We start from the raw sequence: 19522 nt of genomic DNA, 5'->3' as shown, positions 1-19522 counted from the left end.
GATGTAGAGAATGTACCAGGGAATTGACGGACACGATATTTTTTTTCAAACAAAAAACTAAATCTGGTGAAAATGTCTTAATCTGGTGCCTGTCACCATGGCAACTTAAAATATGGCTGTGTATGTGTTTGTACTATATGCTGGCATGCGATGCTAACATTAGCAAAAGTATGTTAAATTACTTTGCTTCCATCCACCCTGCCATTTACCTTCCAGCCTTCCCATGCCTAGCACTTTTAAATGGTATCTGATTGTACATCTAAGAAACAGAAGTGTTGCACGTATCTTACTGCAGCAGTTTTCTCAGTCCTAGGAGGATGTAGTCCATGAACTACCATTTACAGGTGTGCTGTGCAGATAGTCAAATCAGATGATATGATGATCCCTCTGAATCTTAAATCTTTGGTCTGCACTCTTAGTAAATACGTCAAGACTAGGGCTTTTGAAGTATTCTGCTCAGTAATCCTGAAGGTCTGACATGAAAGTCTTTGACATACTGGACTTCTACTGGTCCCAAAATGAAAATGTCGCACATGGTTTTAGGGAGATTTTTTTTCATTGTAATGTGGGATCTGTCATGGCTATGCCAGAAATCTGTTGATACAGTTTCTGTTGCCAGTGCTTTGAATCAGGAAGGGGGAAAAACTCAAAATAAAAACATATGTCATAGAATTTAGGATTTACATTTAAATGCCAGCTTCCCATTATGTCCATATAGACATTATCTGTCTGTAGAGAAAAATCGACACCCACCACCTTGAGTTACTGAGATGTGATATTTTTCAAGCAAGATACAGTCTTACTAGATGAAGTGGCATTTTCTACTTCTCCTGTCCACTTTAGAGCCACGGAAAGACACTTAGCAAAACAGTTCCCTATGAGGACTGGAGAGTGATGATTATGTTTTTTTTTCTGTTTGTTATAAATGCATCATACTGTTTTTCTAGCTACTTTCAGCTCTTCAGAAATAACCAAAACTGATAGCAATTAGTTTTCTTGAACGGAACAAGAGTAATTCTAATAATAATTACTGCAGACCATTTTCTTCCAGTTAAATGTTAGGAAACTCTTTTCTTGTTTATACTGTTGCTTTGCAGAGAAATTGACTTGAGGAGAAAGTGTACTGTATTGTGTCTGAGTATACAGATAAACCTACAAAGGTCTAAAGTAACTGCCAAGTTGTTAAACTGAAGAATTCCTGTTAGATGCTAAAAAACATAGTGTGTTGTACTCTGCAGCTGCTAAAAATATGCACTATTCTGAACTATTTAGCTTTTCTGTTACTGCTAGACTTGATGATATAATGTTTTGCTCCTTCTGACTTACTTCTATTATATTCACCGTCATAATCAGGAATAGTTAGTTATCATTCAGGAGTAACGCCAAAAGCGTCTGGAGAAAAGCAGTTATCCGTTTTGGTTCTATCTTTATTTCCATATGGTAGAGAGCCCAAGTGATGAACTTATTAGTACACTTGGCAATTTTTGCTCAGATGAGTTCAGATGCCTTAAAAATATATGAAAATCATCTAAAGTAAATAAAGTTTTGAATCTCAAAAAGCAGCCACTGGGAGTCATCCTGTAATTCAAAAGAAATTCAAAGTGTGATAGTAATACTCACATCTACAAGGACTTGCATGCCAGCAATGTTTTATGTCCTGAAACTGCTTTTGATTTGATATTTAAGGCAGGCAAGTTCTTTCAGTGTCTAAGTAAGCACTGATGCTTCTGTATCTGCAGCTTCCGTCTTTTGCTGTGTTCCCAGCTGGTTCCCTTGGGAACTTAACATCTCATTGCCAGCTGAGTTCTTAGCAAACAGGACTCCTTGCTTCATCCTTGCTTAAGTACCCTCTTAGGACTGGAGACAAGGGATCTAGGTATTATACTTCCTGATTACTTAGGTAATCTGCAGATAAATTGATCCTGCTTTTTTTTTTTTTTTTCCTCTCTAGAACCAGGCAACAAATTTAATATTTGTCATGTATTACATGACTTAACTTTTAGAGAGGAGTTAGGAGTACCGTTAAAGTTTCACTTTGCAACTTTGGATTTGAAAGTCACACTTTTGTTTTGGAAGCTCGTGTTCTTAAGAAGGGATGTGCTATTACATATGTACTTAACTAACTGAAATGCTATTGGGCATAGGTTTGTTTTCTAGTATGACAGCGGTATGTCTTCTTTCTAACAATGTTTCAATTTAAATGATTATTGGTTGTAGTCTGAGGTAAATGTTGCATCTACCTGCTACTTTCAGCTGTTTCTATATTCCTAGCTGTCACAAAATATAGTAACAATTCACGTTGTTTTGTAGTCCATATTTTGTTGACTAATTTACCTGTACTGCTGTAGTCAGACTTTGAACTTTTTCTGTTTTTCTTCTCATCAAATTCTTTACAATTCAGATGCCTTCGTGCTTTTCTAAAATTGGACTGTGTGATGCTTTCACACAGGGTAGAAACTTAGATTTTTGCATGCCACTACTTGTCTCCTATCTTTATGTTGATTGGAAGCCTTTGGTTTTGCTTGTTCATTATGTGTGAGTCTAAGTGTGTTTGTTTAATGTATTTTTTAAACTCACGGTACAACAGGACTGACCCTCTGAAAGAAAGAGGTAAACTTCTGGAAATTTGAGGATAATTATGAAGAAATGAAACTTGAGAGCCTCTTTTCCTCCATATGCCTAGATGTAACTATTTATTGATTGAGTGTAAATGATTTAAGTTTTCTTATGCGTTTCAGTTGATCTTGTTCAGAAATGTGCTCAGATTTGCACCTTTGCCTTCATTATTGGAGCCAGGATTTTTGCAGAATATTTTTAAAAATATTATCTCCACCCTGTTCACCTCACTAGAGTAATTTATATCTTGGATGTAGTATTGGACTGAAGTTGAACTTTTTTTCTTAACAGACATGGGACATGCCTTGTTAGTTTTATTTACTGGTAGTGTCTGAATTCTTAGCTGTAGAAGTTAGTAAGTAGAACATGTGTAATATAAAGAGGAAATAACTCTATGCGGAGGCCCAAGAAAGAAGAAAGAGATGACTAAAACTGAAGGAGGGAGGATTGCGCAATTAACATGTGGTAAGCTTGTACTTTTAAGTCAGTAGAAATAACAATGTCATGAAAATGAGTAATCCCTTTGCAGGCTGTCCAAAAGATGTTGACAATATATAGAGATAACGGAAGAGTGGGAAGGATCAAATAGAAAGAATAATCTGGAAGAAAAAAATGGACTCTCTGGGACTTGTAAAGATAGATTTTAAATCTGGTAAGTGTAATTGGGAAGAATGAAAATGTAGATAAAGAGGAAGTCCTACTTGTGGGGAGCTGAGGAGAAAAGGATAGAAAGAGATCTGGCAGATATCATCAAAAGGATAAAACAAGCAGAAGGAAAACTGATTACAAACTTGACTGAGGTTTTACTGCTTAGTAATGGAAGGAGAGACATGCAGAAGGGTACCTGGCTTCATAGATACACAAATCCTAGAAAATAAGCTTTCTAATTGTTTAAAAGCATAGCTAGGCAGACAGGATAGAAACAAATGAGATGAGGAGTACTGCTGCATGAACAGTGAGAAGATGAGACAAACTCTGAAAGGAAGTATTCCAGAAGGTACAGAATTCTAATGGACTTACAGTTGATCTGAGGATTATCTGAGGCTTTTCCTTAGCTAAAGTGTGTCCACTATTACATCCCTCTGTGGGTTCTCCAGTTTCTAATGAGGACTGAAGCTGGACTGCATTCTTTTAGAAAGGGGTCCATTAGTGGGATTACAGTGCTTTGCACACTTTCATTTTCATAAAACTCGGAGGTTTAATGTATTGGAGGCATGACTCCTCTGCCAAATTACTAGGAGGGTAAAGTCAGACAGATCAAGTCTCTTTTCTGTTGGAGAGAGATGGAGACAACTAATTTGCCTTAGATCTTATCACAGAATCTTTTTTAAGTGTTAAGGGACTGGCATTTCAAAGTAACTATTGGTTGATGTAAATTGTGAAATGAAGCCGTGAGAATGTCGGATCATACACCTCAAGCCACAGGTACACAACCTGTGTATTTTCTGTGTTAGGAAGTGGAAAAATAAGTGAAGTTTTTTAAGACCTATGGTAAGAAGTTATGTTTTGACTGAGAAAGGACAAATGGATGATACTGGGTGTTATGCAGCCACCAAGTTCTTGGCCGTTGAGGTTAAATGGTCATTTATGTTCATGCAACAGACAACTCACTTTAGAAAACAAACATACACATTGTAAAATTGCCAGCTGTGATTGCGCATTGAAAAGTAAAGAGGAAGCATGCAAATATTTTCTACTCTGTATCATGGGGTCATGCACATGTAATAAAAAATATGATGCAGGGGAGGAAGAGAGGAAGGAAAATGTGCATATTTAATTGTACTAAGGCAAATATACACGGTGATATAATTAACATTATGGAAAGACATGAAATATGCCTTGTAAGTGAAATGAAAGAACAGAATAGTGAAAGATACAAAAAAAAACCCCTTAATTGTTGGCAAAACAGATGTATACTTATGGTAAGGATGGTAGTCAGGTAATTCTTGGATAGAATAAAAGATAGGTAATTAAAACAAGTAGAACAGGAAATACCTTACAAAGACAAACTAGAAAGCAGTGTGAATAACTGCTCATGTAAAGCTCCAGGAGCAAAAATTTGGGCAGCATACTTTGAGCTAATGCAGGATTGCGTTCTTAGTTCAGTGGTCTAGACAGCTGGAGGCCATCCTAGACATCAGCCAATTAAGCAAATTAAGTATGAGACATAGGATACAAAGATTACAGTTAATTATGAAAAGAAATGGAGGAAGCAGATTGTATAGACAGAACTTCATTGCGTCTCATTCGTCGAGCCTTGTAACACAGTTGTTAGTTCCAGCAAGCCATTCTGTGGTTTTTTTGCTTAAATGACACATCTTGTTTGATCTGTCATCTGACAGATACAGGCTGCCCTTCTCAAGTGTCTGGAAAGCAGCTACTACATTGAAGGTGTGAAGCGGATGTGTAAATATTGGTTAGCAGCGTGCAGAATAGAATCCAACCTTGCACAGTTAGTTTGCGTACCAATCTAGAAATGCACGGGTTTGTTTTCTTTCCAAGGAACTCTCTTTGAGAAAATCTGCACGGTATCTTTTCAGCAGTTTTGCTAACTGCATAGGTGAGGCACCTCAGCAGAAGCTGAGAGAGCAGATTAAGTTCTACATCTAACCAGACCAAGAATATTGAGACTAGAGTAACTTAAGAAGGAGCAGGAGATCACAAAATAATATCCCAAAGCAATCACTTCAAATATTCTAGAAAGTTATGTGTTAGCTTTCTTGATCAGATGTGGCAGCATCTTAAGATCTCATCCTATCATACAGTACTTTGTATATAGAGTATTGTAAAGGATACCTTCATTTTTCCTGGCTTTATTGCCACATCAAGGACGTTTATTGTAAGTCTGAACAGTCTATTCTCATTGTAAGTTTAATTTACAATATAATGTGGGATTGTCATTTAAATGAAACATAACAGTTGGGGATTAGTTAGATGAAAAGGAATTTTAAGAGTAAGAATCTAACCAGATGTAATTCAAACATTTTAAAAGGAAAAGTTAATCAGGGACAACCAACATGAATTTGTGGGAAGGCCGGCCTGCTTAGGATGCTAAGATGGCAAACAAAGAGAATTGAGTAGTTGTTTATTTTGACTTCCAAAAAGAATGTTAGAGATTAATCACATCCAATACCATTGGCTAAGGTAAGAAATCTTGTTGCCAATATAATACAGTCTGTGAAATAAAAAACTGGCTTGCAGTGCTGAGCAAATCATAGCAATAGAATATAACAATTATTTTAATAGTCAGAAATTACTAGTGCTTACTGTAGGGAACAATTGTGGGTCATCTAACTTACAAACATACAAAAGTTTCCATTATTGCATCACTGTGGTTATGAATTCAGGAAATGAAAACGATATGATTTATAAAGTAAAGTTACTTGGCTGTGCTGTACTTCATGTGTTTGTTACAGTGTTCGAACAGTCTTTTAGTACTTTTGGTTCAGTGGACAAATCTGATTTCAGCTGTTCCTTTCCTGCAAAACACCCCCCCAGGGAGTTTGAAGAAGTTCTTCTCTCTTAGGGGAACTCTCCTGGCACCAGAAATCCATCAGGAATAGAGAGCTACAGGCTTGTTGCTGTCAGAATCCTATCAACATGAGCTTTTTTCTTTTGAGATGGTCTGAGCAGTCTGTCACTGTATTTTTGAGGGCTGGTTGATGCACAAAAGTAAGTTGTCTGGCAGAAGCTCAGTCAAAAGAAAAGAAAGAAAATAGTGGTTCTAGTTTAAGGAAAACGACCAGAAAATTTGGTGAAGTATTCATGAGCTAAGGATTTTGCTAGATTCCTAACTGTTGGCAATGATCAAGTAGCAGCAATGGCCAAAAAACATTTTTCCATCTGTATTTTTGTAGGAGACTGAGAGCTGAGCACTGTTTAGTGCGAACCTCTTTTGTCTGCTTGTAGTTAGATATTGAATTGTGCATTGTATTGATCTGACTTTTCATCCCTTTTATAACTGTAGCTGGTAAGGAACATGGTAGCCTGACTATTTAACTGACTGCATCTTCAACAATGCTTTTCATTTAATACAGCAGGTAAGTTTTTCTTGTCATTGCAGGACTCTGGAAACTGAGGTGTGAAAAAAAATCAACAAATATCCTGAGACTCTAGATAAAATCATAAGTTAATAATCCTGTTGGTGTTTTTGCAGTGGTATTTAAAATATTGTCTTTGGCCTGGAGAACACCTAAAGGCTTGGAACCTGTCTAGGCAGTTTATTTTAGCAGCGAGCAACAGGGGAGCTTGAACAAAAGATCTCAGCTTAAAGGAAAGTAGCTACTGGCAGCATTAAATCAATGTTGCACTTCAGTTTTCTCATTGTCCCTATTTTTATCTTCATGAATTGATTGCTGGAATGAGAACAACTAGCAGAGATAATGTGGACCTTGGCTTTGATTTTTCTACAATCAAACTGAGAAGTGTACACCATTAACAATACTGAGTCTGCCTTCATCTCAGATCTGGTGAAAATTTGTACAGGTTGAAAGTATTAATACATATTTGCTCATATTCATGTTTTGTTGTAAATTTATTTTGTATATAACATGAATGGCCTTAGCTTTAGTTCAGGAAGCAGTAAAAACAGTCTTTACTGCAGTTTTGTGACCTGCCGAGAGCACTGTGAATTGAACTGCAGCTTCAAGTGTATTATTAAAACGTGCAATTAGTACTGAAAACTCACCTAATAAGCATTTCAACTCTCAAACAAAAGTCATTCTTTAGTTCAAACAAAAAATAATTTCCATGAACTGATATATCTTTCAGAAAGGATGAAAAAGTAATCATTTAAAAATACAGTCTCTTGCTGTGTTAGGGCTGAAACGCATCTCTGACTTTGAAAAAAATTATCAAAAATAATGACCTGTATCCGTAAATAGTACCAATTTATGAGACCAGTTGACATTGCACTTCCCTCACTGAAGCTCTGGGACTGAAAGAGGAGCCTAACAGTTGATAAATCCTTAAAAAAAAAACATAGTATGTGTTGCCCAAGTCTTCTACTCACACACTGGGGTATGTTCAGGATGTCTTTCAGTTACAAAACATTCTTTTGCCCTTGTGTCAATGGGGAGTACTGACTTTAGGCTCCAAAAAGATGTATGCATAAGGAAAATCAAACTGGTTAGCCTTGCTGATTGTGTGTCACCAAGTATACTACAAGTTTGCTAATAATAAAGAATTGGAGATTTAGCAAACAAGAAACAGTTCAACTGTACTATGTCAAGTGATTTGGATATCGAGGCCAATGTAGAGAAATTGCAGCTTCATTAGACATTCATTATGTAAAGGCTTGCGGCATAAAGCAAAAGAGCTCTAAGGTGTGGTTAAGTTACACTTAAAGGGTACTGGCTTGTTAATGGTGGTGTTTAATCTGCCAAATGCTTATAGTCAAATAGAATTTTGCTTATTGCTTCTACTTGGCAATAAATTAAATATTGAGATCAACAACTTGTTACTACTTATCTCTCTCCTGAGCAGCTAAGTGACAAGCAGACATCGCTTCTGGGTGAGAGTGGGAGGACGGAAAATAGCTCACTGCTGCAGTATGTGGAAAACAAATCTGAAATAAATTTGAAGGTCTACTATATACCAGCAACAAATTTCTTTTTCCTTCAACAGAGAGAATAGTTAGAAAATGAAGAATATCTCTTAAGCTTCTAACTTCACTTGATATGCAATCACGGTAAGAAACATGGCACAGAAAAAGTGAGGTGAGGTTTGTAACTTTGGCATTTCTGTCTTCTCTCTGATGAGAGAAGATGCTGTCCTAAGCTTTGCCTTAGGACAGCAGACTTCCTTGGGCAATGATGACAACAGGGCTTACTTTGAACACCAAAGCTTGTCACTGCCATTTGTAGTTGAGCTGAATAAAGTATTGTCTTCATAGGTCCATATACTCTCTGGAGGTTTCTGTCCCCACTTCTAACAGATCTTGATCCAGCTTTTTAGAGTCAAGTGTTAGAGTAACTGGTTTCAGATACAGTAAAATCCCTTGATATTAGGTAAGGTAAGGAGCTTTCTCCTGCTTAGTCAAATAAAACATTGAGAAGTGACTGTACTGTCATCAGTAAATATATATATGGAAGATTTTGAATAGAAAAGGAATCTTCAAGTGATGTTGAGGGTGTTAATGACAGAAATAATTTCCCATGCTACAGTAAGGGCTTGGGAAAAAATCAAGTTGCAATGGAATAGGAACTTACTACACATCAGCTCATTCATGCTGACAGTCCATGCCCACTTAGGCTTCATGAAACACAAAGTAATTTGAATGAGCTTAGTTCTCAGAGGATGTACACTATCTTGAATTTGTCATGGGCCAGGATAACTGCATGAATTGTCGGCATGATATTCTGATGCATAGTAACTCTTTGTTCCACAGTAACTTGTTCCCATGTTGAAGCTTCAGCAATTTTTAAAACTAGATGAGATAACTTGCTTGAACTTTAGTTCTAGTTCAAACAGTAAAAGCTGAGATTTGTACAGAAACTCAGTGGGTTGTATGTAAGACCTGAGACTGTCATAACTGATGTAATTGTCAGTCTGTCAAAGCAATGATTGACATAACTATCCTTTCTTGCTCAGTTACTTTTCCTGCAGAATGGATTTTAATGCCAAATCTAGTTAGCATTCTTAGTGGAAGTGTTTAATTTTATTTTCATAGAATCATGGAATCATTTGAGTGAAGAGGGGACCTTTAAAGGTCATCTAGTCCAACTCTCCTGCAGTGAACAAGGACACCTACAGCTACATCAGGTTGCTCAGAGCCCCATCCATCCTGACCTTGAATGTCTCCAAGAATGGGGCTTCCACTATCTCTTAAGGCAACCTGTTCCAGTGCCTCACCACCTTTATGATCAAAAACTTCTTTATATCCTATCTAAATCTCCCCTTATTTAGTTTGAAACCATTTCCCCTTGTCCTCTCACAACAGACCCTGCTAAAGAGTCTGTCCCCTTCTTTCTTACAGCCCCCCTCTAGATACTGAAGGCTGCTCTCAGATATCCCCAAAGCCTTCTCTTCTCCAAGCTGAACAGCCCCAGCTCTCTCAGCCTGTCCTCATCAGGAGGTGTTACTTCCCTTGGATCATTTTTGTGGCCCTCCTCTGGACACACTTCAACTCATGTACAGAGGACTCCACATCTGGACACAGTACTCCAGGTGAGGCCTCACCAGTGCAGAGGAGAGGGGCAGGATCACCTCCCTTGACCTGCTGGCCACACTTCTTTTGATGCAGCCCAGGATATGGTTGGTTTTCTGGGCTGTGAGGGCAAGGCTATTCAAGATTTGTAAACACTTCACATATGTTTACATTATAAAGCCTCTCTGAATACTAATTATGTACTAATATGTAATTATTTAGTACTAAATATGTCCCTTTTCAAACACATAGCTAGATAATGGAAAAAAACCACCCAATTCTCTAATAAGAAATTAATTTCTCTGTAATTACATTTCCTAGTGTTTTTAATTCTGAAGCAACACAAACTTTTAAATTGAAATTGAAGCAGTAAACCTTTCCTTAGAAAGATGCATGCTGTACTGTGTGCATCATTATTGAAAGCATTTTACTTTGAAGCACAGAAAGAACACTTAATTTTTATTTACTATTATGAAGAAAACCCTTTGATTTCAGGGGAAAAAAAAAGCTGACGAATATGAAAATATGACTGTGATTTGGGCAGAGTTCCAGAGATGGGAGAGAGTGATGCTTTTATGTTGAGAGGGTCTTTGACTGCTGCATTTATTCCGTTAATAGCTCCAGCATGGCTAATGTCATACTTTGTGCATTTGCCTCTGTGTCTGGCCTTTGTATAAACTGCAGGGGAAGATATTTTGATGTTCAGTTCTGCTGGGAAGTATGGTGGAATAATATTCTATTTCTTATTTCCCTGCATTGCATGGGACACCATGGTAAATTTTGTTTTTTAACAGATGTATTTGTTCCAAATTTATTCTTCCCAATTTGAATATTCTTCCCATGAAGAATATAATTGAACTAAAAGCATGGAAACTTTTAATGCTTCTCATGAAAGGGCTGTAATGAAATTATTTGAACAGACAGACTTGAACACTGCTGACCAATCTGAAGGAAAGGCAGAATCTACCCTTACATAGAAGGAGCACCTAACCGTAAGCTTCAGTAAAACCCTTGTGCTTTATGATCAAACATGATCTTGTTTAAATCTCATTCTGTATATATCGTATATAATTTTGCCTGCTGAACACAGATTTAATAAGTGAATGCACTGTAGTTCCTACTGAGTTTTTTCCAGTCTTAATTTCTGCCAAATAGATGAGTGGAGAATGTCTATGGATTTAATGCTGAATAAAATCATAATGATTTGTAAATTAATTTTTAAAAAAACAGGTGAAGAAAAAAATCTGTCAGCTAAAATTATTTTACATTATATACTTTAGTTGAAGTGACAGGATTCCATCTCCGCACACTAATTTATGTGTACTGGAGGAAGATAAATCACAAGACTGGGAACTTACATGTCACTGGCTATGCCAGGATTTTGGAATGCTCTGCAGATGTTAGTATGAAAATATAGCCTACCTAACCTTGTCTTCCAAAAACAACAATAAATGAGATCACTGTGTAACTCAATGAACTTCAGTCTGATCTCATTGCATTGATACTTAGCCAAATGCTTCATGGTAATACAAAGGCTTTAGAAAGTGCATTGCTGAAACATGCCACTGTCTCTTCCTCGTACACGAAAAGCTATTCTGTTTATCTGAAGACTAAACATTCAGCAGTTATTTATTATACCATACCACTTTCAGAAAAGGTGTATTTTTTCAAAGGTTTTAATAAGTTTGTTCACAGGGTATTGAATTTTCCAGGCTTTCGATGATGTAAGTAACAATATTTTGGAGTGTGGGTCAAAATAAGTATGGTCTGTACATTACAGCCAGGGAAACAAAATGTCCATTCCCCTTTGTTGGGATAACCAAACAAAATGAATTCATCCAAGACAATTCACAATAGTAAACAAGGGCTAGCTCTACAAAACTAATAAGCAGCATTTTAAAATGGAGTACTCACCAATTCCATATCCTGAAGGGTGCTTCTGAAAAATCAAGGTGGTCATTTCTAATGATTCCGTACTGAGCTTTTAAAATCAAAATTATAATTTTTACAGGTATCTTTTCATGATGCATTTTGGAAAAAAGAGTTCTGGAGGGGAAAAAAAGCCTTGTAAATCACAAAACCTGTGATGTGAAACTGTGCTGAAAAAGCCAGGTGGGATTTACAGGGAACAGGTTAAATGGCAGGAAAATATGTGAGGGAAGATAGTTGGACTCTTAATGTCATTTTAAGATCATTATCATCCCTGAACATCTCTGTCAGCCATGGATTTTCAGTCTCCTTAAGTTTTTCTGCCTGTGCACCAGCCAAAACTAGAAAGAAATCAAAATGTGGGGGACATACAGCCAAAGAATGCTGTAAGCAAATCCATGCTGTGGTCTGGCTATGATACCTCCAGCAGAGCAATCCTTTTGGCCCACACCTGCTGCTTACAGAGAAACTAAGATCACATGGGCTTCTTTTATACCTTAATGTTTCTAATCTCATTGATTCCCAAGTCTGTTGTTGGTGAAAACAATGTAAGATTTAGTCTCACTTCATACGTAATGCTTTACATAAATTCAGTTTACTTCTGTTATCCATCATATGAAAATAATCTCCCCGTAAATAACCCAGGGCTGACTGCTAAGAAACCCAGTAACAGTCTGTAAATTCAAAACATTTTGCATTTTTTTCATTTTTTTTCTTTTACCTTAAGTGAGGAGCAGAACAACCAGGAAGTTTGGGAGCTCTGAGGTTTGCTTGCTACAAAGGGTGTGTTGTGTACATGAGTTCCTCTGCTTCAGTTTGTAGCTCAGCTGTGGATATCTTTTGGTATCTCTGAGTGATGTTTGAATTATTTATCGCCGCTTACAGTATTCTGAGTATCCTGCACTCAGTAATCCTCTGAAAGTCACATCCAGCAGCCCCCTGTCTGGAGTACAAGGTTAAAGCACATGCTTCTATTGTTTTTAAGCAGTGTAACAATAATATAAGGCAAAATGGTATATGATAGAAACCTAGAAGCTGCCATGCTCATCGTGTAACAGTCCGATTACTGGTGTTCTGTATCTGGGGAATGTTTCCTCCTTGCCTGCAAAAGTACTAAATGGCCCAAACTGCGCCGCATCACGGTATCAATTATTTTGTCTCAGCATCACAATCATCCCATGAAGCTTAGGGATATATAGCCCTTGATGTATTTGGCCTACCAGTCCTGCTGTAATTTTAAAAATTTATTTGTATTGGTGGAAACCTGCAGTTGGCTTCTACAGATTAATAGTCACCCTAATTTTTTTTTCTCTCTTTTTTATTTCTTAACATCATGTGATTGGTTTTTTTCCTTGTTTAAAAAAACTCAAACCTTTAATGCCCTTCTATTCTTTCAGGTTCTATTTTATTTTTTCCCCCTAAAATGTTGAAAACTAAAGTTCTGATTCTTAGTTTTGTTTTGTGGAAGCAGTGTTTGTCCTTAGTGCATGACTGGGGTGGAGCCCCATGGGTATGTTTGTAAGTGTTATTGGTTTGATTGAACTTTTGATGTTAATCAAAACTCCTGTCATTTACTGTAATCTTCCTGTTCACAAATGATTGGATTTTTAAATCTGTTTTTATAAGGTTTTCTTTTAATTTATATATAGATTTATACATTTATATTCAGATACCGTATAGGAAATGATACTTAATTTTTTTTTAATGGGTGATGATGCATGATATGCATTTCTGTCATTGGAGTTGCCCATATTCCAGGGGCTTCTGTTCTCTGATTGAGACTTTTCCTATGTTGCCATGTCCAGAAACATCCCTCCTTCCTCTCTTCTCAGACAATTCAGCATTGCTTCCTGTGTTTAGAAAAAGTGAGAGATTTTTGTTTTTATTAAAATGTCTCACTAAAGACTTGTGTTGTGGCAAAGATGACTTCTGATTATTAAACACACTTTAAAAATAGTTCTAAGGACATTGCTTTGGAAGATGACTAGCATCATCTTTTATGAATATGGGTACAATGTGGGTATTTTGATATGCAGTACAGTGTAATGCATCTTACTCTTAATAAGGGGGCCTATTTCAAGTCTTGTTTATTGTCTGAAATTTAGAGCAATTTTCTTAATTTTGTAACATTCTTCCTAGTCAGTCTTCATTAGTTTGTGTTTAGATTCTCCAAGATCTTGTTCGTATTCTATACTGGGTTAGTATAGGTGCAATACCTCATAGAGTTGTTAATACTGAAACTTTAGTACACAGAGTGACAGTGAGGTACATGCAGTTTCTGAATAGTGGCTTCACGACCTGTTTGGTGATTAGCATTACTTTTCAGCTACTGTATAAAATAGATATGTATAATGCACAAGTTAAAATGGCATCCTGGTCAGTGGTGTCCTGGGATGCATTAAAAATACTGTGGCCAGCAGATTGAGGGAGGTGATTATCCCCCTCTGCTTTGCCCTGATGAGGCCACATTTAGAATACACTGTCCAGTTCTCGGCTCCTCAGTTCAGAAAAGACAGGGATCTCCTCGAAGGAGTCCAGTAGAGTGCCACAAAGATGATTAAGAGCCTGGAGCATCTCCCATATGAGGAAAGACTGAGTAACCTGGTTCTGTTCAGCCTGGGCAAAAAGAAGTCTGAGAGGGGAACTGATAAATGTTAATAAATATCTAAAGGGAGGTAGGAGGCAAATGGATGAGGCTGGGCTCTTCTCGATGGTATGTAGCGGTGGGACAAGGAGCAATGGCCTAGAACTTGAACACAGAAAGTTCCACATAAACATACAGAAGAACTTCTTTACAGTAAGGGTGACAGAACGCTGGAGTAGGCTGCCCAGAGAGGTTATGGAGTCTCCTTCTATGGAGGTATTCAAGACCTAGCTGGATGCTTACTCGTGCAACCTATTGTAGGGAACTTTTTGACAGGTGTCTTGGACTCAATGATCTCTTGAGGTCCCCTCCAACCCCTGCAGTTCTGTGATTCTGTGTGACCCATATTCATGAATAGGTAGATAATTTCACCAAGTGAAACACAGAGACTAAGAAACTTAGCTGGAGAAAAAAAAAACATTACAACATGCAGTCTTGTTTAACTAGATCAGTCTGATGCATCTGTATTTGTTTTTAGATGTCTAATTTTCCTTCATTGAACTTCAGTCATTAGTGACATACTGTGTACTGTTTATGTAAGAGGAAACAGATGTGGTGAAAAGCACTGAGGAAGTTGCTTCTCTCCAAAACTTACTTTTTAAACATTTTTCCTAATAAAATGTTTGATAATTCCAGTTGCAAATAAGAACAAAGAAATAATAGTAGGCACCATATACTCATTGTATCACATTTTTTGGCAGATGGAAGTGAAGCAAATGTATGTGGGCTATCCTAAGTTGGCAATTTATTAGAAATTTTACAAATATTCCAGGCACCTTCTATTATATGGTGTATGATGTATGTATGTAAATTGTTATTATTGATAATACAACATTTGAACTCTAGGAATGAGAGCGTTTTACGTCTTAGCACCATGAGGAGCTTTTTTGATGTAGATAGATGTGAATTTCTCTATGAAGGAGAAAAAATCTCCCATTCTCTAACCTGAAGTAATGGTTCATTCTTTGAATATGCAGACGAATGTTTATAAAATCATGTGGTAACATGCATACTTTAGCTCCATTAATATTGTTTTTAAGAGGGAATTTTTCTCACCTTATATTCTTATCATTCTGCTGCTGCATAACCTGATTACAGATTCATCCTGATACCATATCAGAAACAGATGATTATTGACAGATTAATTTTGGTGGTCAATATTGACATATTAAGAAGTGGCTTTCTGTTCCACAGGAATTCATTTTCTAGCTTTGGATTTTTTCAAGAAACAGTTTATTTGCTTTTTGGAACCTGTACTAAGGTTCTGCCCTGCGTACATGGCTTCCAGGAGTATGCTAGATAGGATCTGGGTAGTATGTGGGAGAGAGGGCTTATGCTTCCAGCAAACTTCTGCCAGTCATGTTCTGTTTCTCTGCTAATCTTTTGCATCAACAGCAAATGACAGTGACCAGTTACGGTGAAGTCTTGTGCGGAACTGTATCTAGAGTGGTTTTACATGATCATTGTTTCATAGTTGTAGCTGTTGCTTGTACATTAGCAGTTGCTGTAATGCAGGATGGTGTGGTCTCCCTTTTAAGCGTGCTTTGGTTTGTGTTCACTCTACGCTGCATTCTTCTTCTCTTTGTAATAGATAACACTCATTTTAGTTGGATGCATAATTCCTGTTTTATTTTTAGGCTTTGTGTGGATGTATTTCAGCTGTGGGGTGATTTGACCATCTATGGAGATGTTGGTGTTTGTTTTTTTTTCCCTGAATGATTTGCAATCATATTCCTACAAAAATCTCAATCGAGAGGAAAAATGATTCAAAAGTGTGTATTTCAAAGAATGTCAGTCCTTTTTTTTTCTGTTTTCCATGTTGGAAACAATCTGTTTCCAAGAACAACAGAACACTTTTGAACATAGTGTGGAGCTATGGAGCGTGTTCAGAGGAAGGTGACGAAGCTGGTGAAGGGTCTGGAGCACAGGCGTTATGAGGAGCAGCTGAGGGAGCTGGGATTGTTCAATCTGGAGAAGAGGAGGCTCAGGGGAGACCTTATTGCTCTCTATAACTACCTGAAGGGAGGTTGTAGTGAGCTGGGGGTCAGCCTCTTCTCTCTTGTAACTAGTGACTGGTCGAGGGGGAATGGCCTCAAGTTGCGCCAGGGGAGATTTAGACTGGACATTAGGAAATACTACTTTTCTGAAAGAGTGGTCAGGCCAGCTGGAACGGGCTGCCCAGGGAGGTGGTTGAGTCACCGTCCCTGGAGGTGTTCAAGAAACGTTTAGATATAGCGTTGAGAGACATGGTTTAGTGAGGTTATTGGTGGTAGGTGGATGGTTGGACTGGATGATCTTGTAGGTCTTTTCCAGCCTACCTAATTCTATGATTCTATAATTCTATAGCTTTCTAGATACCTGAAACTTGGTTTCAGGTAGATATAATGTTAGGGCAGTGCACTGTTATAAAATGGAAGGCCACCACATAGTTTTGGGATATCTCGTTGGTCATTTATTTGGAATAAAATACTCTCTAATTTTAATTTTCTCATCACAAAAATATTAAAACAAGGGATTTGCTGGTCCATTCTAAAGGTATGTTAAGTAATTTATATTTAGGCACTTCAAAATGGCTTTATGTTTCAGTGATGTTGAAGTCCCGAAACACTAAATTTTGTGAGTTCTTACCATCTCTGAAAACTGATCAGTGATCTGGGTTAGGAATTGAACTGTAGCCTTCTCATTTGAAAAGTCTGGTCTAAATTCATTGCTGATAATTTTTGACATTGCATGTTGGTGAAAATTCATACTGTGCTCTTGACATTCCAGGAAGTCAACTTCCTTCTGCAGCTTCTTCTGCAGTGTCTTTGTGAAATCTGTTCTTCATGGAGCTTAGTGCCACATGTCAAGGGCAAAAAATGGGCCATTAGGGACGGTAAAGTGTGTGCAGATACTTCTGGAATTAGGGAAGAGAGGAAGATGCAGCAAAGATTCTTTTGTGGAGTGTAAGTTAGTAGTACTTCTTAGTGTTTAAGCCTTGATTCAGCAAAGCTTTTTATAGAAATACTAAAAGGTCCCATAAAGATTCCACCTCTTAAAGCTATTCAGCATGTTTATAACTACTCAGAGTTAATAGTTAGTAATTTTGTCTCCTTCTGTGATAAGGTGAATGTAGGGAAGACGGTGGATGAAATCTTTCTGGAGTTTAGTAAGGCCTTGATGCCTTGTGGCATTCTTCTGGACAGACTGTTCAACTGTGAGACAAACAGGTTCACACATTGCCTGGTGATGAACTAGCTGAACAGTGGATCTCAAAGGGATGTAATAAATGGGATTACATCTGGCTTGCAGATGGTCTCCAGTGGTATTCCCCAAGGCTCAGTTCCAGGGCAACATTTTAATCAGTGATCTGGATGCAGGACCTGGATCTGGGTGAATCCTCAGCAAGGATCTAGAGACACTGGAACACTGGGCAATCATTTGCATCATGAGTTCAACCAAGGAAAATGCTGGTGCTGCACTGAGGATTGAGTAATGCTGGACTCAGGCACAGATGGGAGGTGAGTAGCTGGGGAACAGTGCAGCAGGAAGGGACCTGGGGTTGAGAGAACTTTTCTGTGTTAAATATTAGCAATCAAAAACTCAGTAGGCACTTCGTTAGAATCTGGAAGTTTCCATGAAATGTTAACAACTTTGACAAATCAGTGTCTGGAGCTTAGAATATGTAGAAAATTTCAGCTTTCATGTCTGTAGTTGAGTTGTTCAAGATAGTTACTTTGTTCATTTCACCGGTGGTATTCTTTTTGTGTATTTTCTATGTATGTTTTTCTGTCTCTTTTCCATGCAAGAAAATCTATATGAGTCTACTGAACTCTTAATAAAAAAAAGATGTCTCTCATACTAGATTGTTAGAGTTTCCATCAGGATATTCCCATGAGAAAATCCCAGTTTCTTCAGGTTAATATTTCTTTCTTTCCATTTAAAAGCTTTTTTCTCAGCTGGATGCCTTTGCCCTCAGCCATACTGCCGTTCCATGAGCAGTTTGTAAATCTAACATTAATGGTTGCAGTTGAACTTCTTGTTGCCCTCAATGGGAGCTGGGGAGGACATGGTCTCTGTGTACAATTCTTCCTCGCTGTCACAACAGTTTGTGGTTAAAGCTGAGACTTAGTACTGCTTTTCAGTGTCTGTGCCTTGGAACATGAGGGCCCTCAAAATGGAAAAAATAACTCCTCTGAGTTTGAGATATGTGACTGCAGAGAGTCATACAAGGCCAATATCCAGAAATAATTGCTTGAGCAGCATGGTAGCTGTCTGGTTTCAGTCTGCCAGCTATGTCACTCTCTTACTGTATTCCATGGTAGTCCTGAGATGGACATGGACCCACATCTGATCCTCCAGCAGCAAAATAGGAAGTGCCATCAGTTGCAGTAATCAGACTAGTAACGCTAACTTATCACTTGCAACCTGAAACATAAAAGTTTCTTGTGGCAACCAGGCACAGACTCAGATGTGACCAATCCAAATCATTTATTACAGGTTCTCACATCACTTATATACGGTCACAAGTTTCCTTTTTTAGCTTTCCCATCCGCCTTTACATGTCAACAAGGTATTCCACAAACACTCCTTAACTGTGCATGCAGGCACTTATCCAATCAGAGCCATGAGACATTCCTTTTGCTTTTCTCTTCTTCTGGAGATGTCCTTGGTTCTCAGCCTTGCTTTCTCATGCTGTTTATCTTGCTCCGCGGCTTCTGTTCTGAATATTCTTTCTTGTATTCCCACAGTTTCTCATTTTATGATCCATGCTGTTCAGTTGGTTTGTACATTCTGTATTAAGCTTCTGTTGTCTTTAGCACAGAAGCATTTTTGCCTTTGAAAGGAGAGGACTACAGTAGTTCAACAGGTAGGTATCATGTAGAACACAGACCTCTGCACTGGAGCAAGAACTTTGTTCTTTGATATAAAACCTCCAGAGTGCTTTTCTCTTCACTTGTCCCAGATGAGATTTTATCCCATTTCCTGACATGTATATTCAGGTCAGCTAGCAATGCTTCATATCTTAACTTTTTTTTTTTTTTTTTGAGTCTACATAATATGTTGCTTATGTACATACAGCTGTCTTTCTGTATGAAGATTTCGTGTCTAAGTTCCATCCATGTTACACAGGAATAACAATGTCCCTCTGTCAACTTCAGCTAGCCCTTTTTCAATGGTTTCTAAAATTTTGGGGGAGTGTTTGG

General features: G+C 37.7%; 1 protein-coding gene across 6 annotated transcripts in view; it reads left to right on the top strand.

Moving 5' to 3' along the window:
* Positions 1–19522, top strand: part of ARL15 (ADP ribosylation factor like GTPase 15) — a 223085-nt gene that overhangs the window by 177851 nt on the left and 25712 nt on the right. The window contains exon 8 of one of the 6 annotated variants that reach the window (XM_021380027.1): positions 3146–3220. The exons of the other annotated variants lie outside the window; for them this stretch is intronic. Coding sequence (XP_021235702.1) covers positions 3146–3205 — 60 coding nt within the window. The 3' untranslated portion in view covers positions 3206–3220. Of the gene's footprint in view, positions 1–3145; positions 3221–19522 lie in introns of those variants that run through there. 6 annotated transcript variants of the gene reach the window in all.

The sequence above is a fragment of the Numida meleagris genome, chromosome Z, assembly GCF_002078875.1.
Source record: "Numida meleagris isolate 19003 breed g44 Domestic line chromosome Z, NumMel1.0, whole genome shotgun sequence".
NCBI lineage: Eukaryota > Metazoa > Chordata > Aves > Galliformes > Numididae > Numida > Numida meleagris.
Note: the sequence above shows the minus strand (reverse complement) of the source record. Positions and strands in the feature narration are given on the sequence as shown.